Genomic DNA, 14,191 nt, shown 5'->3' on the forward strand with positions numbered 1-14,191 from the left:
ATTTATGTACATTATTTTCAGATGGTGAACTGAATGTTCTGGATGACATTTTGACTGATGCTCCAGACCAAGATGATGAGCTGTATAATCCTGATAGTGAGCAAGATAAAAATGAGAAAAAGGGTATGTGGCTTTACTACTCAGATATCTTGCTAAAAAGTAGACAGCAACATTTTACAGTGCAGGATGATTAAAGTCTGCAAGGTGACAATGTTCATACCCCCGGTAATGGAATCCCAAACGGTTTTTGTGCAACTGCGTTATGATGTAATCTCTGACCTGAATAAACATAATAAAGTAGAGCTTCTCTTTAGCTGAAGATGACAGTGAATCTGGGTTTTCTGCAGATATAGCTGATATCGTACAAATTATTTTTTGGTCTAGTAAACTGAATACAGGAGTAGGAACAAGAAAGTCTTCTTTTCCAGCTTTGCTAGTAACTTGTTTGGCCTTGCGCTTGTCACTTAGCCTTTCAGCATCAGTTTCTCCGTCTCTCACTATGGAAAACGTGAATGTGACTGGGAGGTTAAGGACTTAATATTTGTAAAATGCTATAATCTTGAAAGGTTAATTATTTTTAAGAGTGCTTTGGAACTGAAACTTCAAGACAGTAAAGCTGATTTTAAGGAGAAATGTTATCAAACGTAAAAAGAATTAGTCTAATCTGATGTGTAAAATAACTTTGAAATTGGTCTCTATTGGTCTTTATTTAAGGGTCAAAAAGAAAAAGTGACAGGATGGAAAGTGCTGAAAGCAAAAGACAGAAGCCTTCTATGCATTCATCAAGGCAAATGATTCCAAAGCCACCTAGCTCATCAGTTAGCAATAATAAAAGAATGGTGAGTACAAAAGGAAAGCCACTGTCGGAGTACAAGAATGAGGAATATCAGAGGTCTGATAGAAACAAGCGCCCAGATGATCGAAAGACCCGTATGTCAAGCAGCAGTTCAAGGGAACCATATAAAGGACAACTTGAAAAGACTTGCATGAGGAAAAGAGATGTTGACAGAAGGGCAAAGTCTTCCACACCAGATGGTTCTGAGGTAGTAAAAGTTATTGCAGCCTTAGAAATAAAACAATTGTTTGAGGCTTTTATAAGGCACATTCTCTTAAGGCACTTTGTGCATCCAGACAATGTGTTCTATGACTGCTGATTGATTTTCTCTTTGAACATCAGAGAATTAGGCACGACGTAGATAGAAGACTGAGCAGATCCAGCCATTCTTCTAAAGAAGACGTGAACTCTGAGGAATATGGCTCAGAACATGAGACTGGCAGCAGCGGTTCCTCCGAGCAAGGAAACACAGAAAATGAGGAGGAAGGAATGGAAGAAGAGGAAGATGATGAAGGGGAGGAGGATGAAGAGGTAGAAGAAGAGGAGGAGGAAGAAGAATATGAACAAGATGAGAGAGATCAAAAGGAAGGAAATGACTATGACACACGAAGTGAAGCCAGTGATTCTGATTCTGAATCCGCATCCTTCACAGATGGGTCAGTCAGATCTGGTTCCGGCTCGGATGCTTCAGGTAGATTGCTTCTTATTATACTACTTGATATCTGATTTTTCTTATTTGTTTTAAATCTACTGATATTTCAAGATTGACTTCTTCTTTTTGGCTTGTGCTAGTGAGGATTAGCTTTGACTTTGGTCATCAGGTGATTTTTTTTTTTTTTTTTTTTTTTAAGTGAATTTTTACAGCAAGACAATATAGTGGAACATTAGTACGAAGGGTTGCCTGGAAATAATGACTTTCCGCTATAGTAGGATCAAATTGCTGTAGATGAATTGGATTTGGCTTTGCTGTTTTAACACTTAAAGCTTCTGCAGTCAATACTACTTGACACTTCTTATATAGATTCGCTTATGATTTATCTTTTAAAGTTGATGGCAAGAAGTTCAATATAAATCAAGATGTGTGGCTGGGTGGAATAGTGAGGCTATTGCCTTAGCAATTTCTCCAAAGGTGAGAGAGAGAGAGAGAGAGAGAGAACATGGCTGGGTCTTGGTAAAAATGCATTTAGTGTTCTCATTCATTTGAGAGAACACCACACAACTTGGAATGATGAGGAGTCCAGGATCAGAATAATAGGGGAAATAGGGACTTAAGAAAATTGCATGGCAACTGCCCGCACCATGCCTGGTTCTCGCTTTTTCTGCTAGTGTTTAATTTTCAGGAATATTAAATTCCTCTCAGAATTTAAGAATCAGTGAAGCCCTTTTTATGAGGTGTTGCTAAATTTATTGATTACTTGGTTCTTTTGGCATAGACTAACTTGGAAGATAGGATGAAATCTTGAAAAAGATCATATAATATAATTTGGCTCAATGGAGAGATCACTTGATGGTATTTCTTTATTGTTGTTTGGTTTTGATGAGACGCATGCTTACAATCTTGTTAAAAAAGGTTCCTGTCACGTTAGCTTCCTTGATTTGAGGGTTTCATAGCTGGTCCTCCTGAGTAATTTAGACACAGGTGGGCCAGCGTTGGTATTTGGAGTTAGAGAGTGAGAACAGCTTAAAAAATAAGATGCTGTAGTAATTTTTCTTCCCCAAGAAAAATGTTTGAGGTATAATTTAACTTTTAGAGGAAAAGAGACCTATTGACAGTGTTCCCCAGTGTTTTATTTATTATTACTTCTGTCACTTTTCTGAGGTTTCAGATACAGAGAGTAGCATTAGGGGCAGTGGCAGTGGTCACAACACAATTTTCCTATTTGGTGTCACTGCAAATTTCTAAAGCATTGGAGAGAAGAACTAAAGCAGCCCCAAACCTAGTGAATCACTTCTGCATCTTAAACTTTGTATGGAACTTGCAGATTTCTTGCTGTTCACCTTTCCCTCATGAACTACACGTTTGAAAATTAGGGTAAATTATTGTACATGATATTTCGGGAGGAGGGACCTTAGGACAGAAACCTAAATCTTGTTAGAACCATATATCCTTGTAGTTATCACAAATCGCACTTACTGTTGCCAGTACTTTCATCCCATTCTTGTCTTCCCTGTGTGATATTTACAGTACTGCTTATCTTTGTTTTGGGATTTTTAGATGAGAAAAAGAAGGAAAGGAAGAGAGCTAGAGGTATCTCTCCAATTGTTTTTGATAGAAGTGGAAGTTCTGCATCAGAATCCTATGCAGGTATTTTTTTTCCTTTTACTGCCTGTCATGCTGACTTGTATCAAATCTTGAAATGTGAACACTGTAGAAATTTGTGGGGTATGCAGCTTAATATTTTAATTGTTAATTTTGTATTGACTTTTGGCATGTTCTGTGTGGATAATTTTGGGGAAGTAGGCTTTCTTGTTACTTTAATGCTATTCTGTTGCTTAAGTGGAATTTTCACTTTTTAAAAAAACTTGGAAGATGATGATTCAGTGACTAGTTTTCTGAGTAGGAAACTGTTCAAACAAAAACCAACCAAAACAACCCAAAAAACTAAAACAAAACACTCGTGCACATTGAGCAGTATTTTTGTGTGTGTGGGTGCGCGCCAGGAGGAATAATTTGTCATGAATGAAAATTGTATGTGACAAGGCTGTAGAAATTGTATCTTATCTCTATCAAGGCTCAATCTGAACAAATGTACTTTGGCTAAACACAGGTTCAGAAAAGAAGCATGAGAAATTATCATCTTCCGTTCGTGCTGTCCAAAAAGGTATCATTTAAATTTGAATTTTTAATGCATGCCCCATCACAAGCCATTGTCTCTGTCCATTCATTGATGTTATGTCAAAGTGGTAATGTTCCGATATAACAATCTGAATACTTGATTTGTGAGTGTAAACAGTGATGCATCTCCATCCTGATTTATTTTTGCATGTCATTAGAGGTGCAAAAAACGTCAATTATTTGCTTGTTGCAGGAGCAGCAAAGTAGCAATGAGATGCCCTTACTTGAAAAGGGGAATGTTTTAACAATACTCTATTCAACAATGCCTGATGCAAACGTTTCACATTACCTATCGTGGCGCTGTAAGCTGGGATACAAGTATATCGGAACATCACTAGGCTATGTTTGATTTTTATCTGAAGTTACTTAATTTTTTTTTCATTTTTTTTTTTTTTTTTTTAATAAAAGCTTGGCATTGCGTGCTCTTTGGCGTTGATTTCAAGGTTGAAGCTGGGGGTGGAAGGTTTTAACTCTTGATTTAGGTAGGGGTTGGGAGGGCTAAAAATTAACACCCACTACCTAGTGGAAATAATTTTTAAAAGTTTAAACTTGAGCTTATTTAAAATTTTGTTTTTCAGACCAAACCAGTAAACTTAAATATATTCTCCAAGATGCAAGATTTTTTCTCATCAAGAGTAACAACCATGAAAATGTCTCACTTGCCAAAGCTAAGGTACGTCAAACTTTTCCTGAAACTGATTTTTTTATCATGAAACTTAGTACAGAAAGGGACTGACACTCAAGCCCGTATTATCTCCTGTGCCAAAATTGCAAACCTGTTTTTAGCTTCCTAATTCTCAAATTGTAGCTGCTCTGGCTCCAACACAAATCAGAGCAGCTCCTTGACTGCTCTTAACTTATGCCAGCAGGCTGTAATTACTAAGGACTGTATGCCAGATGAGAATTGGAGTGTAGTTTTTATTCACCACTGAGACACCTCCTATATCAAGAGGGCAGTTGGTGATGGATGGCCCAGCCAACTTTATGCCACCTGAGTTATTCTCTTCCCTTGCCAGGGGCATAGCTGGGAAGCTACAGCCAGATTCTGGCCTCTAAATATACCTCTTTCAGTACATGGTGAGAGTTTGATCTGTGTGTAATTCCAAGTAAAACAAACGAAAAATTGAGTTGATGTCTGTTATTCCTGCAACAAGATTCTCTTAATATTAAATTTTGGCAAAAGAAAAATTTAGGCTGTTGTATTAAAGAATCAATGTAATGTTTTTGTATTCAGATGTCTAGATAATACTTAGTCCTGCCTTGAGTGCAGGGTACTGAATTAGATGACCACTTGAGGTCCCTTCCAGTCCTATGATTCTATGTTTTGGAGTATGGTCATGTAGGAAGTTAGTCTGGAAAACAGAAGTTCTTCTTCAAATGATGGTCCCTATCTGTATTGCACTGGGGGTTATATACATGCACCAAGCGCTCTGAGCTGAAGATTTTGAAAGTAGTAGTAGTCTGCTGGTCCACATGCGCCCTTGCCTCTGCCTCATGGTGTCAACCAAGGCGATAAAAGGGCGGGGCATACCGACTGCACCCTCAGTTCCTTCTCACCGCCGCATGGTCTGAGTTGGAGCCTTTTCTCTTCTCTCGTCTCTTGTGATGCATTTTCCTAAATACAGAAAAAGGACTTTTTTACTCTTGTATATAGTTAGTATTTTGTTACTGTTGTAGCAGTTTGTGTTAGAAGTAGTTTTTAAGATTTTAAGGACTTTGGGATGCCTTTTTACCTGCTAACCGCCTCCCCAACACCTAGGCCTGGGTATTGGATTACGCCAAAGACGTCAGGGTTCAAGATCTGCACGTCTCATTGAGGTGCAGTATCTGCCTCTGCTCCCAGCCCATACCTGGGAAGGCCAGACTCTCCGCCTCAAGAAGGACCTCATCAAGGTTGCCATGAGGCTGCACTCAGATCCAGGCTGGGGAAAACACCCCCACCACCCCGGTACATCGGCCTGAGCAGTTGAGGAACGTGTCTTCTACTGTGGAGTTCCGGTCCGGTTCTACTGGTACGAGCACTACAGATCCCGTGCAGGGGGCCTAGCCGTGAGGCAAGGAAGCGTGTGCATAAGCATGACAGTAATTCTGCCTCAAAGCCCAAGAAGGATGTTGCATTCTCCATGAGTTCCAGGCATGAAGAAGTGGTGCATTCCAAGGATCACAAACATGACAAGAAGTTGTATAGAACACTGGATCTGCCAGTTCTGGTTACAGAGCCATGTACCCTTTCTGGATCGATATCTCCAAAGTCACAGGAATTGTTGGTTCTGATGCAGTCCTCCATTCCATTCCCAGTTCCATCTGTGGCATGCATGGCACTGTCACTGGGGAGGCTCAAGTCAGCTCCTGGACCTCATGAACTGTTTGTCCTGGATGAGGTTACATCGCCATGTCTCCCGGTTCATTTGCCCCATAAGAGACCCCGTTCCTCTGCATTGGACTTGCCACCTTTGGGTTATGTTCCTGAGCACATCCCTGCGACTCACTTGGATCCACTCGATCTGACGGCAGCACCATTCGAACAAGGATCTGACTTCTCAGTGTCTGAGGACTCAGATGGAGCACCTGATCTGCCTCTCCCATTCCATCGGCATGAATACCCAAAAGCCCCATGAGCTCAGTGGCAATATCCTCCCTTTCCTCAGCACAGGAGCCACTGGTACCCCACTCCGTGGGGGACCCCTGTAGCAACCGCAAAATCCTCCTGGTTGGCCATACTAGGGGTCTTGGAACCTTCCTGATCTGCCTAAGAGGAATTCCCGCATCTCGCCACTCTGTCCTTCAACTATGCCATTTTCCAACTGGCCTGTACTGGCATACCCTGGCCACTTGCACACCCACCCCAAAAGAGACGACAAAAAAGATACTATGTACCAATAAAGGGTTTGAGTTTCTGCTTTCTCACCCCAACCCCACCACACTCCAATTCCCTGGTTATTCAGGCTGGTACTAAACGGGCCAGGCAGCAACACCCACGTTCCACTCCAACACACAAAGAGGGTAAGAGAGATTTGGACCTCCTAGATCATAAGGTCTTTTCTTCAGCCAGCCTTCAGTTTTGTATCTCTAATTGCTTGGCGTTACTGACAAAATATGACTTTTTGAATTATGACCAAGCAGGCTCATGCCCGCTTCCAGGCTATTTTAAAAGAAGGCAAACTGGTCACCTGGACAATGCTTCAGGCCATGGTGGATTCAGTGGACCCATCTTCATGCACTGTGGCTACAGGGATCGTCATGGGGAGGGAATCCTAGCTGCATTCATGTTGTTTCCCAAGGGAGGTGCAGAACACAATTGAGGATCTCCCTTTTGATGAATCTCACCTCTTCAGCTAGAAGACTGACGATTCTCTGCACTCCCTCAAAGACTCTAGATCCACCCTAAGATCACTGGGTATTTATACACCCATGTGCAAATTCTATCATCCACCTCCTGCACAATGACACCGAGCTCCTCAATTCTTCCATCACCAACCCTATGAGCCTCCCCATAAGTGTCAAAAGATCCAACGGCCCTGTTTGCATGGTCTGTCAGCTCAGTCTTTGACATCACACACTCCGTCTTTGTGTAAGCAATAATTCTTTGTGCTGTTAGCCATCAACCATCTTGCATCCCACAGTTCATACAACCCACTCCTTTCAGGGCTGTCCAGCACTCTTTCTACCAGCCTGGAGTGTAATAACAATGGACAAGTGAATCCTGTATGATGTTCAACATAGCTATATGATCAAGTTCACAGTGCTACCTCATCCACATCCCCCGTCCCAATCCCACCTCTTAGACAACTCTCACAATAGTATCTGCGCCTTAGAGGCGGACTGCAGAGAGGGGTGATAGAGCCTGTTCGCATGACCTTTCAGGGCGCAGGGTTCTACTCCACCTATTTCCTGGTACCCAAGAAAAAGGGGGGAAGGAGACAAAACCCTAGATCTCCGTGGTCTCAACCATATGTGGTCATTCTCACAGCCATCATATTTTGCTAGAAAGAGGCATGTGGTATCCAGCAAGATGTTTACTTCCACATAGGTATCCACCCAACCTACAGATGGTTCTTGAGATTTACAATCGTCCCTTGGCCTTCCAGTACAGAGTTCTGCCATTCGGGCTCACCATTGCTCCTCGGGTCTTCCTGTCATGTTCTCGTCATGTCATACAACACCGCCACTGTTCACTACATAAACAAGCGAGGGGGCACAAGGTCACCAGCGCTGTGTGTGGAGGCATCGCACACAGTATCCTGTTGTCAGTGGTTTATCTCCTAGGGACTCAGAATATGATTGTGGATGTTCTCAGCAGGAATTTCATGGCTGACCACAAATGAGAGCTAAACAATTCCGTGGTCACAGGCATTTTCGGCTGTTGGGTGACTCTGACCAAGGATCTCTTTGCCTCCCATGCCAGCACCGAATGAAGACTGTACTGTTCTGGGGCAGGTTCGGAGCCTGTTCCCAAGGTGACACCCTAGTCATCTGCTGGTCAAACCAGTTCAATTATGCCTTCTCTCCCCTATCTCTCCTGCCCTGGGTCCTCCCCAAGATTCCGCGGGGGAGAGCATGACTGTCATCCTGATCGCCCCATCCTGGCCTCTCTAGTTGTGGTTTCTGCTTATTCTCCGCCTGTCGAACCATACTTCATTTCTGTTACCAACATTCCCAGAGCTGCTCTCAACACATAACAGCAGGATCAGCTATCCTGATCCACGGACGCTTCACTTGAGACCCTGGTTTTTGGATGGGCATCTTGACTAGAACGGGAGTGCTCATTGGCCGTACAAGGTGCCCTCGTGAGTAAGCAGGAAAGAATCCACTTGGCGATCCTACCAAGCCGAGTGGAAACATTTTGCTTCCTGGGCCCTGCAGAAAGATCTTGCCCCTGAGGCCATGGGCATTCCTCTTTTTTTGGAATATCTCCTGTCCCTGAAAGTGTTGGAACTCAACTCTTATCAACATACACGTAGCAGCCATTAGTGCTTTCCACACTCTTGTGGAGGGGCACTTGGTTTTCACTCACATATTAACTGCAAGGTTCTGGAAGGGCCTCATATCCTCCCATTCATCCCATCATTCCCCAGAACTAAGGCTGTCAAGCGATTAAAAAAAATTACTCGTGACTAATCATGTGATTAAACAATAGACTACTATTTATTTAAATATTTTGGATGTTTTCTACATTTTCAAATATGTTGGTTTCAATTACAACACAATACAAAGTTTACAGTGCTCACTTTATTTTTGATTACAAATATTTGCACTGTAAAAAACAAAAAGGAATAGTATTTTTCAATTCACCTAATACAAATACTGTAGTGCAATTTCTTTATCATGAAAGTTGAACTTACAAGTGTATAATTATGTACAATGTAAAACTTCGGAGCCTACAAGTCCAGTCAGACGACCTACTTGTTCAGCCAATCGCTCAGACAAACAAGTTTGTTTACATTTGCTGGAGATAATGCTGCTTGCTTCTTGTTTACAATGTTACCTGAAAGTGAGAACAGGCGTTTGCATGGCACTGTTGTAGGCATCGCAGGATATTTACATGCCAGATGTGCTAAAGATTCCTATGTCCCTTGATCCTTCAACCACCATTCCAGAGGACAAGCGTCCATGCCGATGATGGGTTTTGCTTGATAACAATCCAAAGTAGAGTGGACCGACTCATGTTCATTTTCATCATCTGAGTCAGATGTAGACCAGCAGAAGGTTGATTTTTTTGGTGATATGGGTTCTGTAGTTTCTGCTTCGGAGTGTTGCTCTTTTAAGACTTCTGAAAGCATGCTCCACCTCTCATCCCTCTCAGATTTTGGAAGGCACTTCAGATTCTTAAACCTTGGGTTGAGTGCTGTAGCTATCTTTAGAAATTTCACATTGGTATCTTCGCATTTTGTCAAATTTGCAGTGAAAGTGTTCTTAAAATGAACAACATGTGCTGAGTCATCATCCGAGACTGCTATAACATGAACTATATGGCAGAATGCGAATAAAACAGGAGACATACAATTCTTCCCCAAGGAGTTCAGTCAAGAACTTAATGCATTAATTTTTTTTTTTTTAAACGAGCATCATCAGCATGGAAGCATGTCCTCTGGAAGGATGGCCAAATCATGAAGAGGCATATGAATCTTTAGCGCATCCGGGACGTAAATATCTTACTACGCCAGCTGCAACAGTGCCATGTGCCTGTTCTCACTTTCAGGTGACGCTGTAATTAAGAAGTGGGAAGCATTATCTCCCGTAAATGTAAACAAACTTGTTTCTCTTAGCAATTGGCTGAACACGAAGTAGGACTGCGTAGACTTTTAGGCTCTAAAGTTTTACATTGTTTTATTTTTGAATACAGTTCTGTAACAAACTACATTTTTAAGTTGCACTTTCATGATAGAGATGAAAGGGCTACTGTACTTGTTATGAGGTAAATTGAAAAATGTTTTATTTTTACAGTGCAAATATTTGTAATCAAAAATAATATAAAGTGAGCACTGGACACTTTGTAGTCTGTGTTCGAATTGAAATCAATATATTTGAAAATTAGAAAAACATCAAAAATATTTAAATTTCTATGGGTATTCTATTGTTTAACAGTGAGATTAATCACGATTAATTTGTTTTTGTTTTTTGAGTTAACTGCGATTAATCAACAGCCCTACCCTGAACCTCAACCTTGTCCTCATAGCATTGATGAAATCACCCTTCGAACCTCTGGCCTCCTGTTTCCTTTTTCTTCTCTCCGTGAAGGTTGTTTTCCTGGCAGCTATTACCTCTGCAAGAAGGGTAGGCGACCTGGGGGCCATGACGGCGGACCTCCCCGCTCTCTTCACCACATTCCAAAAGGACAAAGTTTCCCAGCGCTTGCATCCCAAATTTCTGCCAAAAGTGGTTTCCCGCTTTCACCTCAACCAACCCATACGTGTATGGCCTTCTTTCCGAAGCACATGCCTTCACTCTCTCAATGTCTGTAGGGCCCTGGTCTTTTACCTGCAGAGGATTAAGAGGTTCAGGAAGTCCCCGGGACTCTTGGTCGCTATAGTGGAAAGGATTAAGGCCATCTCCCCTCGGAGGATTTCTAAGTGGGTTTCATGTTCTTATCAATTATCGGGGCTGTCTCCTCCCCTTGAGGTATGAGCCCACTCCATGAGAACACAGGCAGCAACTAGGGCCACGTTTCACGACATGCCACTCATGGACATATATAGGGCGGCCACATGGAGTTGAGTACATACCTTTACCTTTTTTTTCCCCATTTCACCCTGGTACAAGACTCTGCTGCAGATGCCTCGTTCGCTGTGGCTGTTCTCCGTTCCATGGTTCTGTCATCTTCCTTACACCCTTCTCCTGACTAGGTACTGCTTGTCAGTCCCCCTCTGGAATGCAATAGGGACTACCATTCGAAGAAGAAGAGGAAGTTACTTACCTGTAACTGGAGGTTCTTCCAAGATGTGTGGTCCCCATCTGTTGTCCAGTCCCACCCTTCTTTCCCTCTGCTGCAGATCTGTTTTATTTGCTTTTGAAGAAGGAACTAAAGGTGCAGTCAGTTGGCCCCGCCCCTTATTGCCTCAGTCGAAACCATGAGGCGGAGCAAGGGCACATGCGCAGACTGGCAGATGGTATTACAGTACTTTCAAAAGCTCCGGGTGCATGGGGTGTATGCGTACAACCCCCAGTGGAATACAGATAGGGACAACACATCTCAAAGAATCTCTAGCTCCAGGTAAGTAACTTCTTTTTGGAGCAACATTTGACTTGCTACAAGAAAATAATTTCAAATATAACTTTTTAAAAAACTTGTCTGGGCATCTAGGGTAAAAATGGGGTATTTAATATTAATAATATCATTATTGTTGTGGCTCCTGGGAGCCCCAGTGATGGACCAGGCATTGTGCTAGGTGCTAAACAAACACAGAACAAAGTCCTTTCCGGAAAGAGCTTAATCTCTCAAACTTCTTAAAAAATTTGGCACATAGTCTCTCTTTGGTTACTAAATTTGTTCAGTGCCTAGTTCCTGCATTGCTAGATGTGTGGTACGTCATGACTTTTGATTTGGAGGATATTTCATATTAATGCAGTTAGTTTCAATAGCTGTCAAGGGTTGCAGACGTGTATATATGTGGACACTTCATCAGTTTAAAAACTTTAGTATCTGAAGTTTAATTAATGTAAGCTGGGGTGCTCGGAATCTGTGAAATCAGACCACATGTTATTTAGGTGCCTAGTTTCAGGCTTCCAAGTTTGACCTTTCCTGTCTGTTTAGTCTGCTTTTCTTGCAAGGTAATTTATCCCTCACTGAGGGTATGTCTACACTACCCACCGAATCGGTGGGCAGCAATCGATCCAGCGGGGATCAATTTATTGCATCTAGTCTAAACGTGATAAATCGATCCCTGAGCGCTCTCCTGTCGACTCCTGTACTCCACCACCGCGAGAGATGCAGGCAGAGTCGATGGGGGAGCGGCAGCAGTTGACTCACCGCAGCGAAGACACCGTGGTGAGTAGATCTAAGTACATCAACTTCAGCTACATTATTCAAGTAGCTGAAGTTGCGTAACTTAGATCGATTCTCTCTCTTCCCCTCCCAGACCAGGCCTGAGTAAACGGTTAAAATACAGCCTGGATTGTAGCCTCACTCAATGAGTGGAGCGGGGAGCAGGCTGTTCAGAAAGGAAATAAGTTCTCATTGCTTCCTGTCCGAGAGAAACTTGTGTGGAGTTCCATGTGCAGGGTTTTCACCATTTCATTGAGGGGCAGAGTTTGCCCCATTGTAGAATAGGGTACTGGGCTGGATCACTAATTCTTGGTAATAGGGTCTTTTACTGCCATGGCTTCTGAAGCCATCAGCTGCCTTGAGACTTCCACTTCCCTTTTAAAATGGGAGTTCAACTACACCCATGTGATAGGCTGGGTTGGAGGTGGGCACAGACCTGTAGTCTCTGGCTGTATTATTATGTGTCTACTCTGAGTAACGTGTGGGAATGCATCTCTCTGGCCACCCTATTGCCTGCCCTCCAGATCACCCTTCTAGGCTGAAAGAGGTGCTGCCACAGGGGCAGCTCAGCTGTCTTTCCACTTACACAGAGGATGATTGGGCAGGTTGTATTTGCACGTTACATGTTGGCAATAACGTGGAAAGGAAATACAGGAAAAAGTCAGTACAATGTTACCCGGTTTGGGTGGGGCAAGAGGCCTATATCCCTTTTTTTTTAAATTATTATTATTATTTATTATTAAACTGTGCTAAAATAAATTGAAAAAGTAAAACCATCAAATGAAGCTTAAAATTAAATCCTTTACAGTAGGGTTTTAACTTTGGGCTTCGACTGTGGAAAGTGAGCTGTGGGTGCTCGGCACCTTTGCTTTTCTGCTGAGAGGAATAAAGCCACAATAGCATGTGGTCTTTGTGTTTGAGCTGGCAACAGCACATTCACTGCTCAAATTCTTGAGCACTATTACTTTACTTGCAATCCTTATATGTAAAGTAACTGCTCTTCTGTGCCTTAGGCACGGGCTAAGTGCAATAACTGAAGCGAAGAGCCTGAAACACTCTGCAGGCAGAGCTCTCCCCCGACACTAACTATGGCCTCTCTACAGTATGCTTCAGCTCTGTCATCCCAGTGTTGCCAATCTTGTGATTTTTTTTTTTTTTTTTTTTTTTTTTGGGTTTAATTATCATAAGTCTCTTGATATTTGGTGTTAAACTTAACCTGACTGCAGGAGGTAGGGCTTTATGTGAGAATCCTTTTTTTAAATAAAAACTAAATTTCCCGCTGTCATTGTTGCAGAGAAAAACTCAGAAACCAGAAGGCAAAGAACCAACACATTGGCTTAAACGTGAGACTAATTTTTAAATCTCATGACTTTTTAACACTGGGGTTGGCAATACCACTAGGTCTCCAATACAGCTGCCCCACAGTATTTTCTTCCAGACCACTAGCCTGGCCTTTTTTCCCCCTTTAAATCTCTTTTAAAATATTGAGTTAATGAACAGTTCCTTGCAGTGACTGACTTGTGTACATTTCCCTTGGGTTTTTTTTTTAGGGTGTTTGGTCAACTCTTCCAGTGAACGAGAAGAAGCTTAATGCTGCATTTAGAGCAGCAAGAAGTGTTATTTTAATATTTTCTGTGAGAGAAAGTGGAAAATTCCAAGGTAAATGAAAGTAACATTTGATATGTTGGTGGTGGTGGCTTTATTTTTTTTTGTTTTGTTTTGTTTTTTGGTTTGTTTTTTAAGAAGCTGTTCTATTACCCTCTGCTATCTCGACTCCTCTAGGATTTGCAAGGCTCTCGTCTGAATCCCATCATGGAGGATCCCCAATACATTGGGTTCTGCCTGCAGGAATGAATGCTAAAATGTTGGGAGGTGTCTTTAAAATCGACTGGATTTGCCGGTAAATATTTCTCTTCTTTTAAATGGTAGCATTTATACTATACTACAGATGCTATTGTGGCAAGTCTACTAAGTAGGATCTCAGTCTCAGCACTGTTTCTAACTTTCATTTGTAAGTAGAAAATGCATGTCTCCATTC

General features: G+C 42.1%; 1 protein-coding gene across 2 annotated transcripts in view; it reads left to right on the forward strand.

The window, feature by feature from the left end:
* Nucleotides 1-14,191, forward strand: part of YTHDC1 (YTH domain containing 1) — a 25,215-nt gene continuing 11,024 nt past the window's right edge. Inside the window, exons 1-8 of one of the 2 annotated variants that reach the window (XM_034771830.1) lie at nucleotides 1-123; nucleotides 715-1,043; nucleotides 1,178-1,526; nucleotides 3,051-3,140; nucleotides 3,604-3,657; nucleotides 4,250-4,344; nucleotides 13,704-13,812; nucleotides 13,936-14,053. In XM_034771830.1, the coding sequence (XP_034627721.1) occupies nucleotides 738-1,043; nucleotides 1,178-1,526; nucleotides 3,051-3,140; nucleotides 3,604-3,657; nucleotides 4,250-4,344; nucleotides 13,704-13,812; nucleotides 13,936-14,053 (1,121 nt within the window). In that variant the 5' untranslated portion in view covers nucleotides 1-123; nucleotides 715-737. The remainder of the gene's footprint in view (nucleotides 124-714; nucleotides 1,044-1,177; nucleotides 1,527-3,050; nucleotides 3,141-3,603; nucleotides 3,658-4,249; nucleotides 4,345-13,703; nucleotides 13,813-13,935; nucleotides 14,054-14,191) is intronic. The other variant, XM_034771831.1, reaches the window with a different exon arrangement.

Source organism: Trachemys scripta, chromosome 5 (genome assembly GCF_013100865.1).
Source record: "Trachemys scripta elegans isolate TJP31775 chromosome 5, CAS_Tse_1.0, whole genome shotgun sequence".
In the NCBI taxonomy this organism is placed as follows: Eukaryota; Metazoa; Chordata; order Testudines; family Emydidae; genus Trachemys; species Trachemys scripta.